Consider the following 22,300-nt stretch of genomic DNA (forward strand, 5'->3'; position numbering starts at 1 on the left):
CTTTTGCCAACAAAGACATTTAATGTTGGAAGTTCATAATTATTTGTGTTTTATTGGGTTCTCTTCATCTGTTGTTATGAAAATCTCCTTATATTTTAGGCCACATTTATGTAAGTTCACAAACTTTCAAGTGAGACCACTAGGCCTCCTGACTGACCATCTGATTTGCTGAATTCTTTCAGGAAATAATGTCATTGTGCATTAACTTACAAGTTTCTGAGATAGAGAGGCCTTAAAAAGTGGTAGTGGCCAAAGTGGATATGGTCGATTTCCACTGTTTATGTGCCAGCATGTGATATTAGATCTGCAGATATTGGCCTTCTGCAAATTCCTTCCATAAAATACAGTAAATATAGAGAGGCCGCTTTCATTTATTATGCTTCCACACCAAGAAACTCAATTCCACCTTTTTTAAGACAGTTAACGTTCAATGCACACATTTAAGAAACAACTGAAATCTCTAATTTTGGGTTTGACTACAATTCTACCTCTCTTTTGGTTTTGTCTTTTTATTTTGATCTCTCTGACTATATGATTTTAATTGAACATTCAATTTCTTCTACTACTATTACACTTCATCACCTTTGAGCTGGCACTGGTATGAAAAGTGTTCTATAAACAAGGATGATTATTATTATTGTTATTAGTAGTAGTAATACTAGTAGTCGTAGTAGTATTACCTCATGTGTGGGGCTGGATGAAAACTACAGACCATCTGTGGGATTTGAGGATGAATTTGAGAACCATTGGTTTAAAGTATGTTTAACTACTAAAACAAAAATCCAGACAGACTGATGATCAGTAGAGACTATTTTCTGAGATCTGGTGATTTGAGGCAGATTTACCTTCTAAGAACCGTAAGACAAAGACTTTTTGAGTTCTGCAATAATGTCTGGATCAGTTAGTTTTCCTGTGAACTGAGCTGTGTGAATTTCATTCTTTGTTTGCACAGCAGTTGAACATCCTCAAGTCTCTGATTGTTTAATTCTTCAGAAAATAAATGACTGATCCCTGAAGTCTGTATCTGAAACGTCCACCCTTTCTCGAGTCTCATCGCAGTGTAATCCATTTCTGTCTGTCCAGTATTCATTCCTACACACCCGCGGTCACAGCTGGGACTGAACTGTAAGTTTTGTGACTTTTTGCGTTTCTGTATTACATTAAATAACTGCGATATAAGCAAAGTCATTCAGGTTCATTTTGGAGAAACCTGGAGATTTCTTTGCAGTGGTGGTGATGGGAACTAGGGGTTGTGATATCTGCCATTTTATTTACAAACCAAACCAGCCTGAGAACCTGCATGTCTTCTGAGGTTTTGTATTGGTGAAACAGTAAATTAATGGTAAACAGAAAAATTAAGCTAAGTTGGTATATTGTTGTCAATTGTTTGAGAAGCTTCCTCTAAAACCCGTCATATCTAAATCTCCTAAATCTCCTACTCAATTGTCAGAAGCCTCAGGCCACCGATTATTATCTGGAATTTAGTGTTTTTCATCTATAAATACACTGTTCACATGCATGTTGTTTATTTGTCTGTACTTCATATTACCTGTACTATTTTTACATAATTTTCCTGTTCTGCCTTGTGATGCAGATGTTTGCTGATAAACACTCGGGAAAAACTAATGTAAACTAAATACGTTTCTGTGCTATTTACTGTTATGCCTCACAACTTCCTGTTGTAAGGCAATGAAAGGACTTAAAATTATATGTTTTATGCCAAAAGCTTCTCTCCAAACTACTATAAACCATCGTCCCAGACATCAGGCAGTGTATTCAGAACCATTTCATGTAATAACTTTCTGTGAGGGAACTTTTAGAGGCATTAAACGCTTCAGATGTCTGGTTCCTATCACCAGCACTGTAAGCAATTCTAACTTGGAAAGTTTCAATGGCTAGCCAAAGCTTAATAATGGGATTTTGCAATCAGCACAATGAGAGAATAACAAACTGATAAATATCAGCTTTGAACACAAACAGAAGAAATATTCTTCACAGGTGCTCAGATGAAAGGGCCTTTGAAATCATCTGTTATTGGTAATCACTTATTTTATTCAATAATAATTATGCAAACTAAAGGAAAACTTCATTTTCAGTGTAATACAGCTTTCTCAGTCATTCCAGAAACATCTACAGCTCTGGAGACGTAACATTTCTTAATTCCTTACAGTGTCCTACAAAATTACTGTGAAACCTGGAAGGCTGAATGAGAGTAGCATGATTTTAGAATCATTTAACTTGGGTATCATCAAAAAAAATGGTGTTATATCATTGCACAATCAATGGCAATGTAAGAGGCATTTCCATGACCTGAGAACTAACCTTTGACCGCAGTCTTCTCTCTTGGGGAGCTCCATGTGTGTGTCCAGTCATTCCACTGAGACGTGGCCTTACGCTAGTATCAAGCTGTCGTTCGTAATCTAAGCAGATAACAATAGCTGTGTAGAACAGGACCCCACAGTGGTACGCTAACCTTAGAAGGCCTCTCTGAGCCTGATGGTCAGTCTGGCCGGCTATGTGCTTTAATGGTTCCTGGGTGGTATGTGGTGATCAGCAGCTCCCCTGCAGGTACTAGGTTCAGAGTCCTGGAGTTTAAAGTGTAGCTGTACTGGATGACTCTCAAGCCCCGAATTCTTTCAGGAGAAAATGATCCGTCTGGAGAGTTCTTCTGTAAAAAAATACATTCTATATAACATACAGGAGTGTAAAAAGCAGAAACACCACATGATATACTTAGTTTTTTATCAGTTATATTGGTGCACTTTGCAGTTAAAATTACTGACTGTAGTCAGAGTGTTGATTTATTTGCCAGTCAGCCTCTTCTCTGTCCATCAGTGGAACGGCACCACCAGAGTACCACTACGGATCAGATGTTATTTGGGTGGATTATCCTTAACACAGCAGTGGTACTTAAATGGCCGTGGTATGGTAGCACATTGTGCCGGTACAGGTACATCAGGCACAATGATGTTGTTGGGGTGTTTGAACACTTTTTACACATGTTCACCTCATTAACACACCTACCTTGTTGGTACACCATACAGTTAGAGACTGTAGCTCATCTGCTGACATGCCAAACCAGACCAGAAGCAAGTGAGTGCTTCCAGACGCGCTTAATAACTTCTATGCTCGGTTTTAGAATTGCACCGCCTCAGACAGCAAGACCCTACAGCGTATAGTGAGGACAGCTGAGAAGAAGATCATTGGGGTCTTTCTCCCCTCCATCATGGACATCTACACCACACGCTGCATCCGCAAAGCCACCAGCGTTGAGGCCGACCCCATCCATCCCTCACACAGACTTTATTCACTGCTGCCGTCTGGCAGAAGGTATCAGAGCAGCCATGCCATCACTGCCAGACTCTACAACAGCTTTGCTCCTCAAGAGATCAGGTTTTTAACCTCCCAAGAACTGATCTGAAAGCCCCCCTCACACACATACTCTGCACTCACACATCTCTTTTGATGCTCTACTTGCACTATCTGGATCATTGCTAATAACACTGTGTTTACACTGTTTACTCAGGTTTTACTGCCTCAGTAACTGCTGTGTTTCTGTAGGTCATCCGACTGCGTGACCCACAGATCACAGCATGTTAAACATCTCTCCACGACCTCATGTCCAGAATGAGCCTGTTTACTGTGTCTAATGTCTAATTTATCAGATTTATTATATTGTTTCTAGTTTAATTTTTTGTTTGTGCACGATGTCTGCACGTTCACACTTTCTGCTTTATGTTCCTTGTTGCACCGTGATGTTCCTGGAGGAACGTAATTTCACTCCACTGTGTACATAGATGGATGACAAGCCTCTTGACTTGATGCAGTTTGCATCACCTATCCTCTACAACTTTGTTAGTGCTCAGTTTCTGATGATGTTTTTGGCTGGTAGACTCATACCAGCACTTTTACCAGCACAACATGTGCTACCATGCCACTACCTGTGTGGGAAACGGTTCACCACCCAAATAACATCTGGTCAACGTTAGTCTTATGGTTCCTTTCCATCAATGAAAGGGGAAGAGATAGACAACAGTGTGAGCCTAGATTGTAGATAAACCTGTTTAGTAGATGTACTAGATAAAACCTCTGTATCAATATACTTTTATACACAATGATACATAAAAAATGATGAATAAAATGACACAAACTCACTTTGAAGACGTTAGGCAGATTTGTGCTCAGGTAGTCTCAAAGAACATTTGGACCAAAGGAACGGTAAAAAGCCAAATATGGACATTAGTGTTAGTAATTAATTTCTCCCCAAGCAGTAACAGTCTCAGCTCTTCTGGGAAGGCCTTACACTAGATGTCGGAACACTGTTATGAAGATTTGATTGCATTCAGACATAGCATTAGCAATCAGGTACTGATGTTGGATGATTAGTTGTGGATTGCAAGCTCCACTCCAGTGTGTCCCAAAGGTATTGGACGGTGCCCCATACTCCAAAGAACTGAGTTCTACTGCTCGACAGCCCAATACCAGGGGGCTTTGTAGCCCTCTGACACACATGAGCATGAACACTAGGCTGCTCCAGAGCTTCCCATGGAAATTCTCTAGCTGCTTGTGCAGAAAAGGCTAATGGGAGCACATTAAAGTAGCTAAATCCACTCATTAGAAGAGGGCTCTAGATATTTTGGGCATAGATTGTATGTTATGCATAAATACATGGCGATGAATATACACTTTAAATGATACTAATACGGCTAAATGCACTCTTAAAAATAAAGTAACCTTAATGCAGACTTTCAGAATATACAGGGCTGTATGGCTTGTTGTCCATGCATAAAGTGTGCTAAGGCTAAATATTGTCTTATCTCTATTCTGTAAACTCTAATCTAATCAAATCATTATATTAATCAAATGAAATAATGTCCCCTGTAACTTTATCAGATTAACTACGACACTGTTGGCTCTCTCTGCGTAAAACACTGTGACCTTGCATTGAGCTGCTAGTGAGCAATGTGGGGCGAAAGATGAGAACCGTGCTTACAAAACAACTCATACCTCACTTGTGCCGAGATAAATCAGCCAGAACAAGCTTTCGTCATGAGTGGCATTAACCTTGTAGCTACAGTGCAGAACGGAAGATGCAAATATGTCAATTGACGTCATTTAGAATTAAGGGGAAAAAATTCGGTTAACTTGATTTTTGGACAAACTATTATTTTAAGGGTGTGAAACTCTGGAGATTAAATTATAAGTATTCACTGTGGCTTCAACTTGTGCTTATTAGTTCTGCTAGTGATGTTCTGGGGAAACCCAAGTGGTTGAGAAGCCAAGTGCATGGACAATGAATAGGCATTTGCTTAGTGTTCTAGCTGTGTGGGAGTGTGTTTAAGATGTATGTAGTGTTGCAGTCGAAGCGGAGAGTGTGTGTGTAAAGGACATGTCGTCAGAAATAAAGTAAATGAACAGTGAGCCTGCACAGACACAAGGCCAGAAGAAATCTCCATGGAAATCCTGCAGGCAGGCGGCTGAACCAACGTCTAACACACATGAACACACCCTGATGTGTTAAAACAGCTCACAGTGCAACAGAGAGAAGTGGGTGAAGCATCTGTGGTAACTGATACCAGTGCAACCGTTCTTGAAAAGAGAATTCAGTAAAAAAAAATCTAAATTTTGTGCTGAACCTAAAAGCAGCTGATCACCAAAGACATGTTTGGTGTCTGACGTGTGCTTCTTTCGCTTTGCTCTGGTGCTACAAGGCCATCAATAAGGGTATTAGCAATTGTCAACAGGCAAACTGCCTAAACAACCACAGAACTGGTGTCTGACGAATAAGGTCTATAAAAACAGGTGGAATTCTGGCTCCTGCTACTGGTTTTAGTCTTGTTAGCAACACACTTTTATTCATTTCTATAGAAAACAACGGCATACAGTGTCAGAAACCAAAAATGTATGAGATTACTTAACTAATCCTAACCCAGCACACACCAAACGTCTTAGCCAATCAAATACACACGGAAACCGATTCACTGTTTGCTGTCACACAGAAACTTCCAGCGAGACCAAAATATAGACATGCAATTTTTATGATTTTCAGAACGCAGTAGCCCTTCATACAAGGTAGAAGTTAGCTTGGCCAGTGTCACTAGTAAGCTAGGTACCTTAGCAAGTAAACCATGAGCTCTATAGGGTTTAAAATTTGTGAACTATCTAAACTTTATCCAATCAAATGTCTTTGCAGTTGAAACCAGATATTTTCATTATTATTTAAATCTGTATTGATTGAGAGAAGACGATGAGAGCCTAGTTTGTGCTGTGTACTCTCAGAGAAATATATTCGCCGTTCATGATGAAGGCCAGTCTACTGTAGCCTCATTGGCTGAATGCAGTGCGACGGCTGCATACTTTTTTCTCCACACAGTGACTTTTCACCACAAACTGCCACTTAAAAAAAGAGAAACTGTTACAGACCTCATTTGCTACCCAGGCCCACCTACATGGACAGACACCTGTCAGGGAACACCACCCCCACCCTTTCCCCAACCAACACACACCAAGCACACCCAGGTCAAGGATCGGCCTGAAATAGGATCCACCTGCCTGTTGTATCCATACCTCACCCAGCTCTGATCTCACACCACTTTCTATATCCGTTTGCTATTTACTGCAAACGACACTCAAAGCATATTAAACGTTTCAACAGCCAGCCAGTGTCGGGAAGACGAAGAGGTTTGAAGGCAAAGCATCTGCATGCTGTACATTCTCATAGTGGGCCTATTCACGTTAAAGTACTCAAATAGTTTTTTGAGCATTTTTCAGCTCTGGTGTTCACCAGTTTGTTAAAGTACAGCAGAGTTAAACATGTTTCTCGAGCCCTAAGCAGCAAAAACAGATTTTATTTTGTTTTTGTGGTGTTATAAGAAACAAATCTACATACTCATTCCATAGTAATTTAGCTTGTCCAGTCATACTGAAATACATGGTAGACATTCAGAACAGTGGTCATTTACATTTACCCGTCATTAAAGCACATGAACAAAACTGCCTTGTTAATTCCAGCATATTAAAAAAAAACTGGAAAATGATCAAATTCATTTTTTGATACATAAAACCACATAAAAAGGATAAATAAACCTCTGGGAAAAAAATTAAATACAAAAAATAAATAAATAAAACAGTAGACGTGGGCCCTTTTAGGAATATCAGATAACATGCTGATATGGTTTGTGATGCTGTGTGACCAGGGGCAGATGAACGTGGTCATGGACTTCTGGGCTCCACAATTTTTGTAGGCCCCTTAAACCTAGCAACGGCCTAGCAACACCCATAACCACCCGGGACACCATGGCAACAGCCTACCAACACCTTAGCAAAACCCTGGGATACCATAGCAATGGCCTAGCAACATCTTGGTTACTAAGATGTTGCTAGGCCATTGCTGAACGGGTTTTATTAAACTAGTATATAGTTTGAACAAAACAAAGTAAAATAAATAACATTTTATACATGAACAAAGGCTCAAAAACACTATCTTTACAGCGTAAAGACAGACGAACAGCGAACAGACTGACATACAGAAATGCATTTTGCGCCATGACAAAAACCAAATTCAAAACAAGCTGTTGTTTCTATACATGAACCATATGGAATAGGCAGTGAGCGTATGAGACGTGCCGCGCGTACATGGTGTTAATTACATAATATACATTATTCTGCCAATCAGGGTTGATACTCCAAACTTTAACTGACTTCAACAAGCAAAGAGGCTCACATACTGTGCAAATGAAAGAAGGTTGTATTGCGTAACTCCTTAAAATACCCCGAAAACGGAGACGAGTCATTAACCACATTGTGAGACGGTGTTCTGGATATCAGTGGAAAGCACTTACGGCGGTTCTGAAGGAGGACGAGAAAGATGAATGTGACTGATTAGCTCATTATGAACCCACAAGGTTTTCCAAATGAAAACGCTACCCACACTCGCTAAGAGCCAGGTCATGTTCGCCAAACTCTCTGTAGTTTAAACAGAGGGACTACTGTGTATGTGAAGGATGTTTACAGAGACAAAGCTCGCTAATGATTAAAACAGCGTCTCTCATAGCTCTCTGTAGTGCTCTCAGACATACGGATGAGGACCTCCAAGTCCTACTGGTCTGTCAGCAGCTAAAACTGCTGGACTGCAGATATACTTCAAGAGTACCAGCTGATGTCTACACCTTAGCAATTATTTGGCTAAACAATACAAACCAAACAGAGGCCAGATGTGTGTGGCTAAAATAATAATAATAATAATAATAATAATAATAATAATAATAATAATAATAAAAATAAATGCAGATTTAACCTTCAATTTTGTTATTTATCAGGTTCATCTTTAGGGTAGTTCAGGGTTAGATCCATGTGATCAAACTAATCTATAATAGCAATAATATGAATATAAATAACAGTGATACTAAACAATTTGTGCACATGGCAATCCAACACAAAGTGGATGTAGTTATTTTAAAGGCACATTGTCATACATTGATGCCTAAACTACTCCAGGTTTCATTTAAAGTCTTTTTTTTTTTTTTTTCACACAACAATAAACCCCCAGCTAGTAAAGCATCTCATACACTGCAGTAATACAGTGTTTAAAATTCAGGATTATTTCACATTTTATTCTTTCCAGTCAGTCATTTCAACACTACCAAACGTTCGGTCAGAAGTAGGAGCAGTGCAAGCCACCTAATACCTACCCATATATATATATATATATACATATATATTAGATATAATACCGCCTAATATATTGTTTTTTTTGAAAGATCTTTTTGATTTCTTTTAAAGTTAAAAACTTTGGATTTATCATGCATTCAATTGTTTTATTAAAAACTCCAAAAAAAAAAATTCCAAAAAATTCATAGCAATACCAAAACGGAATTTTAGTGAATGGGTGGGGCCTAATTTTAACCACACCCCTGCATTTTAGAGCATGAAGTGAGACTGCAACCCTGTTCATCATGGCCACATGGTTTTGTCCCAAAGTTTGGCGTGTATTATTAAGAACTGTCACTACTGAAACACGTATTCTATAAATCAGTAAATAGAAATATTAAAATTTTGTGTCCAATTATCACGAGAAGAAAAAAAAATCATTTAAATGATTGAACTATAACGCATTTTGGAATGAAAACTTTCATATATAATTATGATGATCCAACATGTAGTTTAATATGAATATGTATGAGGAAGAGCACTCATTTTCCTGCCCTGGGACCCATAAAATCCTCGTTACTCCAAGTTTCTTTACAAATATGATTAACATAATTGTTGTTTACGTAGCCCTAATGTGGATGTGCAACATCCTGACAAGGTTAAGCCAGGTGAGAAAAACTGCAGACTTCAGAAAACTATTTCTGTGGAAAGGTCTGATCTGAACGTGTGAGAACGGTTTTGTCCCATGTGAACTACAGTGGCCTCTATGGCCAAAAAAAACAAGGCTTGAAAGGAAGCAGACATGAATTATGCAGATCAAGAGACATCTACGTTTAGCTACCTGCCCATCTAAAAGGGGCTGTAATGAAAGCTCAGAGGTTTCAAATGATTTCTACATCCTGTGGGTTTGCTAGGACTGGCCTATCCAACAAATCTGCGTAAGAGAAAAAAGTGGGGAACAGAACATACAGAAGGAAGGCCCATATTTATTAACCCAGCATTCATCTTCTACATTGACCTGAACAGCAAATAAAGCTCAAGAAAACCAGAAGTTTAAAGACACCTTTTCTGAATAAAGTATCTTCACCATGTGTTTTAAGTTGAATAAAGTTTTGTAGCATAAAGAGCCGTTTTCTAATTGTTTGGGGAAAAAATGCATCTAAAATGATCTTTAAAAGTAGTTCTAAGATAAAACTTTCATCAGTTTCCCCCCAAGAAAATAACAGCAAAATCTAAAAAGCTTTCTATGTAGTGTATTAAGTAACTATAGACAAAGCAAAACTCTGTTATTAAAACCATCTGTGGAAAAATCAGGCGTCTCCAAACATTTGACAGGCAACATATTGGGGGGGGGGGGGGTGTTACTGGCTGATTACAAAAGCAGCTTTTACCAGCTGAAGAACATCAAGGACTCATCCCAGAAGACTGAGTTTTGGGAAAGGGTGTTATTTAGTGCAGGGAGCGGTGGTAACCAAACAAGGGTTTTGAGGAATGCAGCGTCCTTCACCTCTATGCTTCCGTTTGGAGCGCTGAACATTCCCACCACTTACCTTTAACCTTTCCAAACAGGGATGCTGCCGGTAGAGCTCTCCGAGCCATGACTCACACAGCCGCTGTGTTTACCACAAAAACCCACATATAAACATCCACTGTTTGATTACTTGAGCACTTGATACATGAACAGGTCAGAGTGTAAATGCGACTGGAGCAAAGGTCTCTAAACATCTGGGAAAAGTCTGCAAATAATTATTAGTATCTTATTAATGATGTGGCATTAGAGAGGAAACACGGATACTGAAGAGCTGCAACAAGTGGCCAGAATGTCATATCACTGCAGTCTTTTCAAAACCTCAGTTTGTTTTCTTTTTGTTTTTTTTTTTTAAACCTTTTTTCCACAGGATGAAAACGCCAGGTGTGCTTAATATTTTTGTTAATATTTCATTATGAATAAATCAAAACAGACCAATAAAAATGGTCCAAAATGACTTGGAATTAAACCTTTTTTATTAACATTAATCTAGCATTCAAAGGTTTGGAGCCACTTGCCAAATTAAGCCTTTGTTATTTTATACATATTTGCACACATTTGTAGTTTTTTATTCATTTTCAAACTGCGAAAGAAGAAATGACCCAAACAGGTCGGAGCGCAAACGTAATTGGAGCAAAGGTCAAACTGATCTGCAAGCCCTACATTGTTTTAAGTGGTTAAAGATCTGCCCGCATTGTTTTGAAGTAAAAAGATTTACATTTGTTGGTTCAAATGGTTGTCTTGATTCATTAAAGCTACACAATGTAAGTTGGGGGGTTAGGAGATCTCCCTGGTTGTGCAGAAGAACGTTTGGTAAGGTCACCTGTCCTTTTTATTCGTTATTCATCACGACACCGATGATTGTGAGCATGAGTGTGAGAGACAACTCGGTCAAATCTTCTGAGGATGTAAGTGAATGATGTACTACATAGATCTACAGTATAACGTTGATTTCACATTTCTGACCTAAATTTTAAGCTGGACCTTATTTTAAACCTGTGCACGTGACATTAATAAGTAAAGCTGTATGAAACGGGTTGCACAGACTAGATGACTTGGACTGCTCGGCGATGATGCTTTGAAGCTTGACGTCGATCAGTCGCTGATTATGTGATCATGATACCAAGAACATGGACACCAGGTGAGGAGTCTGGTAAATTTTGGGTACATACAGTAAATCTAGTTTCCTGAAAGGCTAATAATGTGATCCAGGGCTCGCTGGCTCACACTGACCCGTGGAGTCTGGCTTTATTACTGATTTTTAATGTTGCTTGCTGCAAAGCTTTCCCTTCTTGTATTTATTAATGACGTCAAACAGCGATTAGTCATCAACTCAACTTTTACCACATAAATGATGACCTCAAAAAAAAGTGAAATTATGCACCCCTTATTCTAAAAAACTGATCTGATCCAGCACCTCTGACTTTACAATGACTATTTCAGGCCTTACACGGTGACTTACAGCAGTGCACCTGAATCAGTATTACTGCTTCTTTCAATTTTAACAAAAAGTACTACTTTAAAACACGTAAAGAACATCCATGATTGGTCAGGATACTCACAATAAAGAACTCACCGATTGGATATACGTATATACCATGTATATGTATATGTTTGCAGGTCTGTAGTTTGAGGTGAAAAGCATCACATAAAGTTGTCGGACATGAGCTTAACAAATTTTGAATACTTTAATTGCATTGAATCATTGGTCAAATACTGTAACACATTGATATGCATACAAACTTCCTAAATTTGGCTGATGGTGATTGGTTGTCATCAGTGTAACAGAAACTGTAACAGAATTCGAAATCTACCCTTGTCAGCAGAGTTCACAGGGCTTTCTAAGCACAATGCAAATTAGACTAACAATTCGTTCAGTACCACTGAAAACTCCCACCTGGAACAGCAGCCTGAGTTTGAGGTGTACAATGTTAAAGCCTTAAGTATGTGTGGAATTAAATTAAAGCCACGATCTAGCGAGGTGACAAATACTGTAAAATAAATACTGAACTTAAAACAACAAAAACAAACAAACAAACAAACAAAAAAACCTCCTTGTGGAAATAACAGTAATAATACTACCAATAAAAAAAAAAAACCCAACTTAAAAACTGTTTAAAAGGACAGAAGGAGTTTCGTTCCTCATTATTCATTATTTCAAAACACAGAGGGGGACGGACTCTCTCTCTCTCCCTCCCTCTCCCTCCCTCTCCCTCCCTCCCTCTCCCTCCCTCTCCCTCTCCCTCTCTCTCCCTCTCCCTCCCTCTCCCTCTCTCTCCCTCTCTCTCCCTCTCTCTCCCTCTCTCTCCCTCTCTCTCCCTCTCTCTGATTGGATTGTAACTGAATACATTCAGCAGACGAACAGGGAGATATTTCACAAAGCAAGATTTTCTCAGTAAAGGTGGATAATACAATTTTTTACAACAGATAACACTGTGCCTCTCCCTGAACTCAGAAAAGAACAGAAAACCTGTTGATTTCAAACTCACTTATTATAGAAGCCAACGAGCAGCCGCTGAAGCAAACTGTTGACTCAAAATACACTAAAGTTGTTTGAGCATCTGCCATTCAGCTTCTACTAGGTGATTTCTATCTGAAATCAGAATTACTGTCATGGTAATGGACTGTATGCTACAGACGCCGCAAATAGAGATTAGGTTTAAAAAAAAATGCTAGAGTATTCCTTTAATCCAGTGGTGAGGACTGTCCAGCCAGAACACTCCTTCCCTCTTTTTCTACTGAACAAGCCATGTTGAGCTGCAGAAATCCTGCTTTTGTTAAACAGCCCCCAGGGCAGCGCATCCTCCGAAGCTGCTATAGGTTTGGCACAGACAAACTTTTCTTTTTCTTCTTTCACAACTATAAGCAAATGTCCCTGGTAACAGCAAAGTCATTACTCCATGGCAAATCTGAACGGAGTGGATTTCAACACACCTGTCAGACATACGCCACATTACAACACAGTAATATCAATGGTGCAACTTGAGCATTTCCTTTGGAAGTCTTCACTGGAAAAATGGGATTTTACTTTGTCAAGCTAAATGCCATTTCCATCAAACCAAATCGCATCCAATGAAAATGTCCTACAGAAAAGCTCAAAAAGCATCTTAGATATTATGGCGTATCTTATCCAATGGCTTTAAGATCAGTGACAAGTAGAGTGGAAATGATTCAGACTTGGAATCCTTAAAAACAAGCGGTCAAGCCAACTACTTGATCGTCGATTCAAAGTGCAGGAGCAAGTCGCCATGATAAGTCTCCGATGTCCGATCTCTCTTGGCTCTGTGTGACGGTTTCATATCCCATTGGTCAAATCCTGAATGACTCCAGCTGTCACCAGTTTACGCAGAAAGTCCTTCTCTTTCAATATATTGTGTGTCCATGACTGCAGAGAGAGAGAGAGAGAGAGAGAGAGAGAGAGAGAGAGAGAGAGAGAGAGAGAGAGAGAGAGAGAGAGAGAGAGAGAGAGAGAGAGAGAGAGAGAGAGAGAGGGAGGGAGGAAAGAAAAATGAAGAACAGAGGGAGAGAGGCAAAAAGATGAATTAAAAAGAGAAATAAAGGAAAAAAAGAGAAGGAAGAAGAGATATAAGAAAAAAATAGGTAGGAAAAAGTGGACGAAGAAAAAAGAAACAAACAAAACAGAGACAGAAAAGAGAGCCGGAGAAAAGGAAAGAGAAGTTAACACTCAGCACAGATAATAAAAGTTTCAAGTGTTTTACTCTAAAAGGTTTTGTTGTCCGTTCATGGTCTGCGGCTTTTGATCATGCACTTTTTTACAGTCAGATGGACACTGGAAGACTGGACTGCCCATTTAAAGTAAACATGTTATTGGAGCTGGAATACAATACAAGCACTACTGTGCACAGAACAGGCTTTTAATGCTGGACATGAGAGAGAAAACGACATTACAGAACAATGGCATGTAGCGCTCTCTCCACTGTGGGAAAAGCACTTACTGAATTACGGAAGCAGAGGGGAATTCCAGCTAAAAGGCCTCTACAGTAGCAGAATGAGTTTGGATACAGATGAACAGAACTACATGTGTGTGCACAATGAAAGAAAGTTTCAATGAATAGTTGACAACATCGATTAAAGTGTCATTCTGACAGATCATCCATGCAATCATTCTGACAGAGAGCAAAACACTACAGGCAGTACAGGGGCCCTCCACAATGCCCGCCTCTGCATCATACATACAGCATAGAACACAAACACTCACTGGCTGAAGTGTGGATGCAGTTTGTTTTAAAACGGAATGGATTCAAACTCAAAATACTCAGTGTTTGTATAGGTTGGTCTGCAAGAGCGACGTTCTTCTATCAGAATAATCTAAGCTAATGAAAACTGATGCAAGCTAGTATCTCCTTCTGTTCCAAAGAACTGTGGTTTACAGGAATCATTTGCAATGGGCGTGCAGACACAATACTAGAACGATCATGCATTACTATGGAACATTGGTTGAAAGTATATATTTTTTTCCTTGTGCAGCTTTCCATACGTCTCAGGGTAGATGCTCCCTGCAGTGAACTGCCACTACCATTTACAAACAATTCAACCAAAACAATATTTTCCATTTTCATTTATAGCAAAGGTGCACAGGCTGCTTGTAGCGGTTTATTCAATAACTTTAAAACTATTGTTTAAAAATTAAAATGGTTAGGTAGTGCACCCCCATCTCTTATATAACAGTATACATATGTAAACACACAGTATAAACAGGGACCCTATTTCTATAACAGTTTAGCATCAGTTTATATACAGTATGAACATATGACAATGCCGGATGTCTAGCTTATACAAAGTATGTCATTTTTTATACAATTTATACAGACGCAAGTACATATACAGCAAATACAGGGATGTGGTACTGCCTGTAGTCTACAGTTTTGAAGTCTAATTGAAGGTTCAAGAGGCTGTTGGCACAAACTTCTTTTGGGAATCTAGACACCCTCAAGATGGCAGCAGGTTCCCCTCAGGTGTAGAATGGAAAACTGGAATTCTTTTCCAGAAACGGAGTACACATGTGGTGGAAGTGAGACATAAGCAAAGTAAGAGGAAACAGCAGGATAATAGTTGTTAGACTAATCAATTACAGAAGTCATTGTTATTAGCCGCCATATAGTGAAGATGTACTAATTCTCTGTGAGGTTAATGAGAGAGAGGCACACTGTACAGTGTGAACTCTAAAATGTTATGGTTACACAGCTGACGGATTTAGGACGTGACTAAGCCTGGTCAGAGCAGGCCAGGACGCGCAGTTCAGACAAATGAGACGTTCTGGCGAACAAATGTGATTTTGCTCCACTTCAGCAGAGTTCAAATGCAATTTGGCTGCTGCTTTATAGACATACACAACTCACTTTCAGTGGATTTAGGGAGCAATTATTACTCCTTCAGTCAGGCCAAACAGTCTCATGGCAATAATGAGTCATATAAATAGCTATTTCTCTCTCTATCCATATTGTCCCCTCACATCACCTTTGCTTGCCTGCACAACTGCCATCAAACAGCTCTATTCTAATGTTGTTCTTTTAAACTATGAAACTGTGCAGAGGGCACATTTTCTTTCCCTGCTGCACACCAGCAAAGCCCCAACATCCACAACCCTTTATTAGCATCTCCATGTGAGGTGTAGGATTGGGATAGTTTAATCTGTCTGCATGTTGGAGACAGATGACAGCTCTCACAGCTCCACAACAATAAGAGTCTCTCAATAATAGATGTGCGGAGGTTGGGGCAAGGGGCAGCCATGTCACAACAGACTGAAACTGAGAGAGAGAGAGAGAGAGGGAGAGAGAGGGAGAGAGAGAGAGAGAGAGAGAGAGAGAGAGAGAGAGAGAGAGAGAGAGAGAGAGAGAGAGAGAGAGAGAGAGAGCGAGCGAGCAAGAGAGAGAGATATATTATTGCTTGCTTTTCTTGCTTTTTTTTTGGTAACGTACTTCTTAGACTGGCTTGCACAACTTTTGCTGCTTGAAACAGCCACACAAATACATTTCCTATTGTGTTACATAACGTAAAGCCTCTTGCAGCTCACTTGAAACATGTCTGATACTCAGTTACAACAGCTGCAGCTGTTCATGGACAAAAAAAGGCTGATGAGCAGTTTTCATACTGTCAGTAACCAGTTAGCTTATTTCTCTGCTCTGGCAGGGCTAAATCTGTTGTGGGCTGGAGGTCAGGGAACCAGCCTCGTGACCGGAAGGTCGCCGGTTTGATCCCCAGAGCCGACAGTCCATGACTGAGGTGTCCTTGAGCAAGACACCTAACCCCCAACTGCTCCCCGGGCGCCGTGGATAGGGCTGCTCACTGCTCCGGGCAAGTGTGTGTGTGTGTGTGTGTGTGTGTGTGTGTGTGTGTGTGTGTGTATTCACTAGTGTGTATGTGGTGTTTCACTTCACAGATGGGTTAAATGCAGAGGTGAAATTTCCCCGTTGTGGGACTAATAAGGGTCACTTAATCTCATTCTTTCACTCTGCCATCATTAAGTTGGCTTGAAAAAGCCAACTTACTGTTCTTCGTAATCTTCTTATTATTATTATTAAGTTGGCTTGAAAAAGCCAACTTACTGTTCTTCGTAATCTTCTTATTATTATTATTATTATTATTATTCTACACTCAAAATTTAAACAGTTTCTCGTCCCACAGTTTTCGAGCTAGAGCCACGAAATTTTACAGGATCGTAGGGCCTATACCCGATTAGGTTGCTTGTGCTTTTCTAAGCAATCCGACGTACGGTTTCCGGAATATTAACGTTCAAAGTGGAATTTTTTCCCCATAGGGAATGAATGGGGAGGCTGTTGGCAGACTGCCAGACATGATGTCACAATGCATCGTTGTCTCACACAACAGGTCCAAACCACGCACGGAGCTCAATGTCTCACCAGCTCACAGCCTTATTCTCAGCAGCTCTGCTAAGGGTTAACTGCGTTTAAGGTGGAATTGCACCAAGACAGCACAGAATTTTAAGGTGGAACTTCAATTTAAGGTGGACCTAACAATAGCATAACAATAAATTTAAGGTGGAACTTCAGTTAAGGTAGCGCTATGTTAAAGGTGGAACGGCTATTAACTTGTCACTAACTTTAAGGTGAGACCACAATTAATATAGCAAAAAAATTAAGGTGGAACTGCTATTAACATAGCACTAAATATGGCACAGTGTTTAAGGTGGAACGTTAATTAACATAGAAACAAAATTAAGGTGGCACACAACTTAAGGTGGAACTTCTTTTAAGGTGACACAGACTTTAAGGTGGAACTGCAATTAACCTAGCACTAAATTTAAGGTGGAACTTCAGTTAACATGGCACAAAATTAAAGGAGGCACAGAATTTAAGGCGGAACTTTAATCAACATAGCAATGAAATTAACATGGCACAGAGCTTACAGTGGAACTTGAAATTACATTGCACTAAATTTAAAGTGGAACAGACTTTAAGGTGGAACTGCAAATAACCTAGCACTAAATTTAAGGTGGAACTTCAGTTAAGGTAGCGCTATGTTAAAGGTGGAACGGCTATTAACTTGTCACTAACTTTAAGGTGAGACCTCAATTAATATAGCAAAAAAATTAAGGTGGAACTGCTATTAACATAGCACTAAATATGGCACAGTGTTTAAGGTGGAACGTTAATTAACATAGAAACAAAATGAAGGTGGCACACAACTTAAGGTGGAACTTCTTTTAAGGTGACACAGACTTTAAGGTGGAACTGCAATTAACCTAGCACTAAATTTAAGGTGGAACTTCAGTTAACAAGGCACAAAATTAAAGGAGGCACAGAATTTAAGATGGAACTTTAATCAACATAGCAATGAAATTAACATGGCACAGAGCTTACAGTGGAACATGAAATGACATTGCACTAAATTTAAGGTGGCACACTGTTTAAGGTGGAACCTTTTTAAGGAGGCACAGAACTTAAGGTTGAACTGCAAATAACCTAGCACTAAATTTAAGGTGGAACTTCAGTTAGCAAGGCACAAAATTAAAGGAGGCATAGAATTTAAGGCGGAACTTTAATCAACATAGCAATGAAATTAAGATGGCACAGACCTTACAGTGGAACCCTAACCCTAACATTGCACTAAATTTAAGGTGGCACAGAATTTAAGGTGGAACCTTTTTAAGGAGGCACAGAACTTAAGGTCGAACTGCAAATAAACTAGCACTGAATTTAAGGTGGCACAGAATTTAGGGTTGAACTCTCTTTAAGGTAGCACCAAATGTAAAGTGGAACTTAGTTTAAAGTAGCTCTAAAATTGACACATTAGCACATGGCAACAAATTACCATCAATCACGGATACTACAGCTTCTGCATTACAACTTTTTCGCAACATGTCAACAACTATCAACAGTTTTCAACCATTTAAACATTTCAAAAGCTATCAACCGTTTTTAACCGTTTTATCATTTTAACAACTACCAACCGGTTTCAACCAATTTAACATTTCAAAAACTGTCAACCGGTTTCAACCATTTTAACATTTCAACAACCGTCAACCGGTTTCAACCAATTTAACATTTCAACAACCGTCAACCGGTTTCAACCATTTTAACATTTCAACAACCGTCAACCGGTTTCAACCATTTTAACATTTCAACAACCGTCAACCGGTTTCAACCATTTTAACATTTCAACAACCGTCAACCGGTTTCAACCATTTTAACATTTCAACAACTGTCAACCGGTTTCAACCAGTTGAACATTTCAACAACCGTCAACCGGTTTCAACCAGTTGAACATTTAAACAACTATCAACCGGTTTCAACCAATTTAACGTTTTAACTTACTTAACAGGCTTTTTCAAGCCAACTTAAAGTTCGTTCACGAACTTTCCCCTTCTAGTTAAGTTGGCTTGAAAAAGCCAACTTACTGTTCTTCGTAATCTTCTTATTATTATTATTATTAAGTTGGCTTGAAAAAGCCAACTTACTGTTCTTCGTAATCTTCTTATTATTATTATTATTATTATTATTATTCTACGCTCAAAATTTTAAAATGTTTCTCGTCCCACAGTTTTCGAGCTAGAGCCACGAAATTTTACAGGATCGTAGGGCCTATACCCGATTAGGTTGCTTGTGCTTTTCTAAGCGATCCGACGTACGGTTTCCGGAATATTAACGTTCAAAGTGGAATTTTTTCCCCATAGGGAATGAATGGGGAGGCTGTTGGCAGACTGCCAGACATGATGTCACAATGCATCGTTGTCTCACACAACAGGTCCAAACCACGCACGGAGCTCAATGTCTCACCAGTTCCCAGCCTTATTCTCAGCAGCTCTGTTAAGGGTTAACTGCTTTTAAGGTGGAATTGCACCAAGACAGCACAGAATTTTAAGGTGGAACTTCAATTTAAGGTGGACCTAACAATAGCATAACAATAAATTTAAGGTGGAACTTCAGTTAAGGTAGCGCTATGTTAAAGGTGGAACGGCTATTAACTTGTCACTAACTTTAAGGTGAGACCACAATTAATATAGCAAAAAAATTAAGGTGGAACTGCTATTAACATAGCACTAAATATGGCACAGTGTTTAAGGTGGAACGTTAATTAACATAGAAACAAAATTAAGGTGGCACACAACTTAAGGTGGAACTTCTTTTAAGGTGACACAGACTTTAAGGTGGAACTGCAATTAACCTAGCACTAAATTTAAGGTGGAACTTCAGTTAACATGGCACAAAATTAAAGGAGGCACAGAATTTAAGGCGGAACTTTAATCAACATAGCAATGAAATTAACATGGCACAGAGCTTACAGTGGAACTTGAAATTACATTGCACTAAATTTAAAGTGGAACAGACTTTAAGGTGGAACTGCAAATAACCTAGCACTAAATTTAAGGTGGAACTTCAGTTAAGGTAGCGCTATGTTAAAGGTGGAACGGCTATTAACTTGTCACTAACTTTAAGGTGAGACCTCAATTAATATAACAAAAAAATTAAGGTGGAACTGCTATTAACATAGCACTAAATATGGCACAGTGTTTAAGGTGGAACGTTAATTAACATAGAAACAAATGAAGGTGGCACACAACTTAAGGTGGAACTTCTTTTAAGGTGACACAGACTTTAAGGTGGAACTGCAATTAACCTAGCACTAAATTTAAGGTGGAACTTCAGTTAACAAGGCACAAAATTAAAGGAGGCACAGAATTTAAGATGGAACTTTAATCAACATAGCAATGAAATTAACATGGCACAGAGCTTACAGTGGAACATGAAATGACATTGCACTAAATTTAAGGTGGCACACTGTTTAAGGTGGAACCTTTTTAAGGAGGCACAGAACTTAAGGTTGAACTGCAAATAACCTAGCACTAAATTTAAGGTGGAACTTCAGTTAGCAAGGCACAAAATTAAAGGAGGCATAGAATTTAAGGCGGAACTTTAATCAACATAGCAATGAAATTAAGATGGCACAGACCTTACAGTGGAACCCTAACCCTAACATTGCACTAAATTTAAGGTGGCACAGAATTTAAGGTGGAACCTTTTTAAGGAGGCACAGAACTTAAGGTCGAACTGCAAATAAACTAGCACTGAATTTAAGGTGGCACAGAATTTAGGGTTGAACTCTCTTTAAGGTAGCACCAAATGTAAAGTGGAACTTAGTTTAAAGTAGCTCTAAAATTGACACATTAGCACATGGCAACAAATTACCATCAATCACGGATACTACAGCTTCTGCTTTACAACTTTTTCGCAACATGTCAACAACTATCAACAGTTTTCAATGATTTAAACATTTCAACAGCTATCAACCGTTTTTAACCGTTTTATCATTTTAACAACTACCAACCGGTTTCAACCAATTTACCATTTCAACAACTGTCAACCGGTTTCAACCATTTTAACATTTCAACAACTACCAACCGGTTTCAACCATTTTAACATTTCAACAACCGTCAACCGGTTTCAACCATTTTAACATTTCAACAACTGTCAAACGGTTTCAACCATTTTAACATTTCAACAACCGTCAACACTTTTAAACCAGTTGCACATTTAAACAACTATCAACCTGTTTCAACCAATTTAACGTTTTAACTTACTTAACAGGCTTTTTCAAGCCAACTTAAAGTTCGTTCACGAACTTTCCCCTTCTAGTTAAGTTGGCTTGAAAAAGCCAACTTACTGTTCTTCGTAATCTTCTTATTATTATTATTATTATTATTATTATTCTACGCTCAAAATTTTAAAATGTTTCTCGTCCCACAGTTTTCGAGCTAGAGCCACGAAATTTTACAGGATCGTAGGGCCTATACCCGATTAGGTTGCTTGTGCTTTTCTAAGCGATCCGACGTACGGTTTCCGGAATATTAACGTTCAAAGTGGAATTTTTTCCCCATAGGGAATGAATGGGGAGGCTGTTGGCAGACTGCCAGACATGATGTCACAATGCATCGTTGTCTCACACAACAGGTCCAAACCACGCACGGAGCTCAATGTCTCACCAGTTCCCAGCCTTATTCTCAGCAGCTCTGTTAAGGGTTAACTGCTTTTAAGGTGGAATTGCACCAAGACAGCACAGAATTTTAAGGTGGAACTTCAATTTAAGGTGGACCTAACAATAGCATAACAATAAATTTAAGGTGGAACTTCAGTTAAGGTAGCGCTATGTTAAAGGTGGAACGGCTATTAACTTGTCACTAACTTTAAGGTGAGACCACAATTAATATAGCAAAAAAATTAAGGTGGAACTGCTATTAACATAGCACTAAATATGGCACAGTGTTTAAGGTGGAACGTTAATTAACATAGAAACAAAATTAAGGTGGCACACAACTTAAGGTGGAACTTCTTTTAAGGTGACACAGACTTTAAGGTGGAACTGCAATTAACCTAGCACTAAATTTAAGGTGGAACTTCAGTTAACATGGCACAAAATTAAAGGAGGCACAGAATTTAAGGCGGAACTTTAATCAACATAGCAATGAAATTAACATGGCACAGAGCTTACAGTGGAACTTGAAATTACATTGCACTAAATTTAAAGTGGAACAGACTTTAAGGTGGAACTGCAAATAACCTAGCACTAAATTTAAGGTGGAACTTCAGTTAAGGTAGCGCTATGTTAAAGGTGGAACGGCTATTAACTTGTCACTAACTTTAAGGT

The 22,300-nt window shown here is 39.0% G+C and overlaps 1 protein-coding gene across 7 annotated transcripts in view; it reads right to left on the reverse strand.

The window, feature by feature from the left end:
• Positions 1-2,236: 2,236 nt before the first annotated feature.
• Positions 2,237-22,300, reverse strand: part of st3gal3a (ST3 beta-galactoside alpha-2,3-sialyltransferase 3a) — a 94,355-nt gene continuing 74,291 nt past the window's right edge. For 3 of the 7 annotated variants that reach the window (XM_017684831.2, XM_017684828.2, XM_017684830.2), the window contains exon 12: positions 2,237-2,668. In XM_017684831.2, coding sequence (XP_017540320.1) covers positions 2,501-2,668 — 168 coding nt within the window. In that variant the 3' untranslated portion in view covers positions 2,237-2,500. Of the gene's footprint in view, positions 2,669-12,441; positions 13,563-22,300 lie in introns of those variants that run through there. The other 4 variants (XM_037535079.1, XM_037535080.1, XM_017684829.2 and 1 more) reach the window with 3 other exon arrangements.

This window comes from Pygocentrus nattereri, chromosome 26, assembly GCF_015220715.1.
Source record: "Pygocentrus nattereri isolate fPygNat1 chromosome 26, fPygNat1.pri, whole genome shotgun sequence".
Taxonomy (NCBI): domain Eukaryota; kingdom Metazoa; phylum Chordata; class Actinopteri; order Characiformes; family Serrasalmidae; genus Pygocentrus; species Pygocentrus nattereri.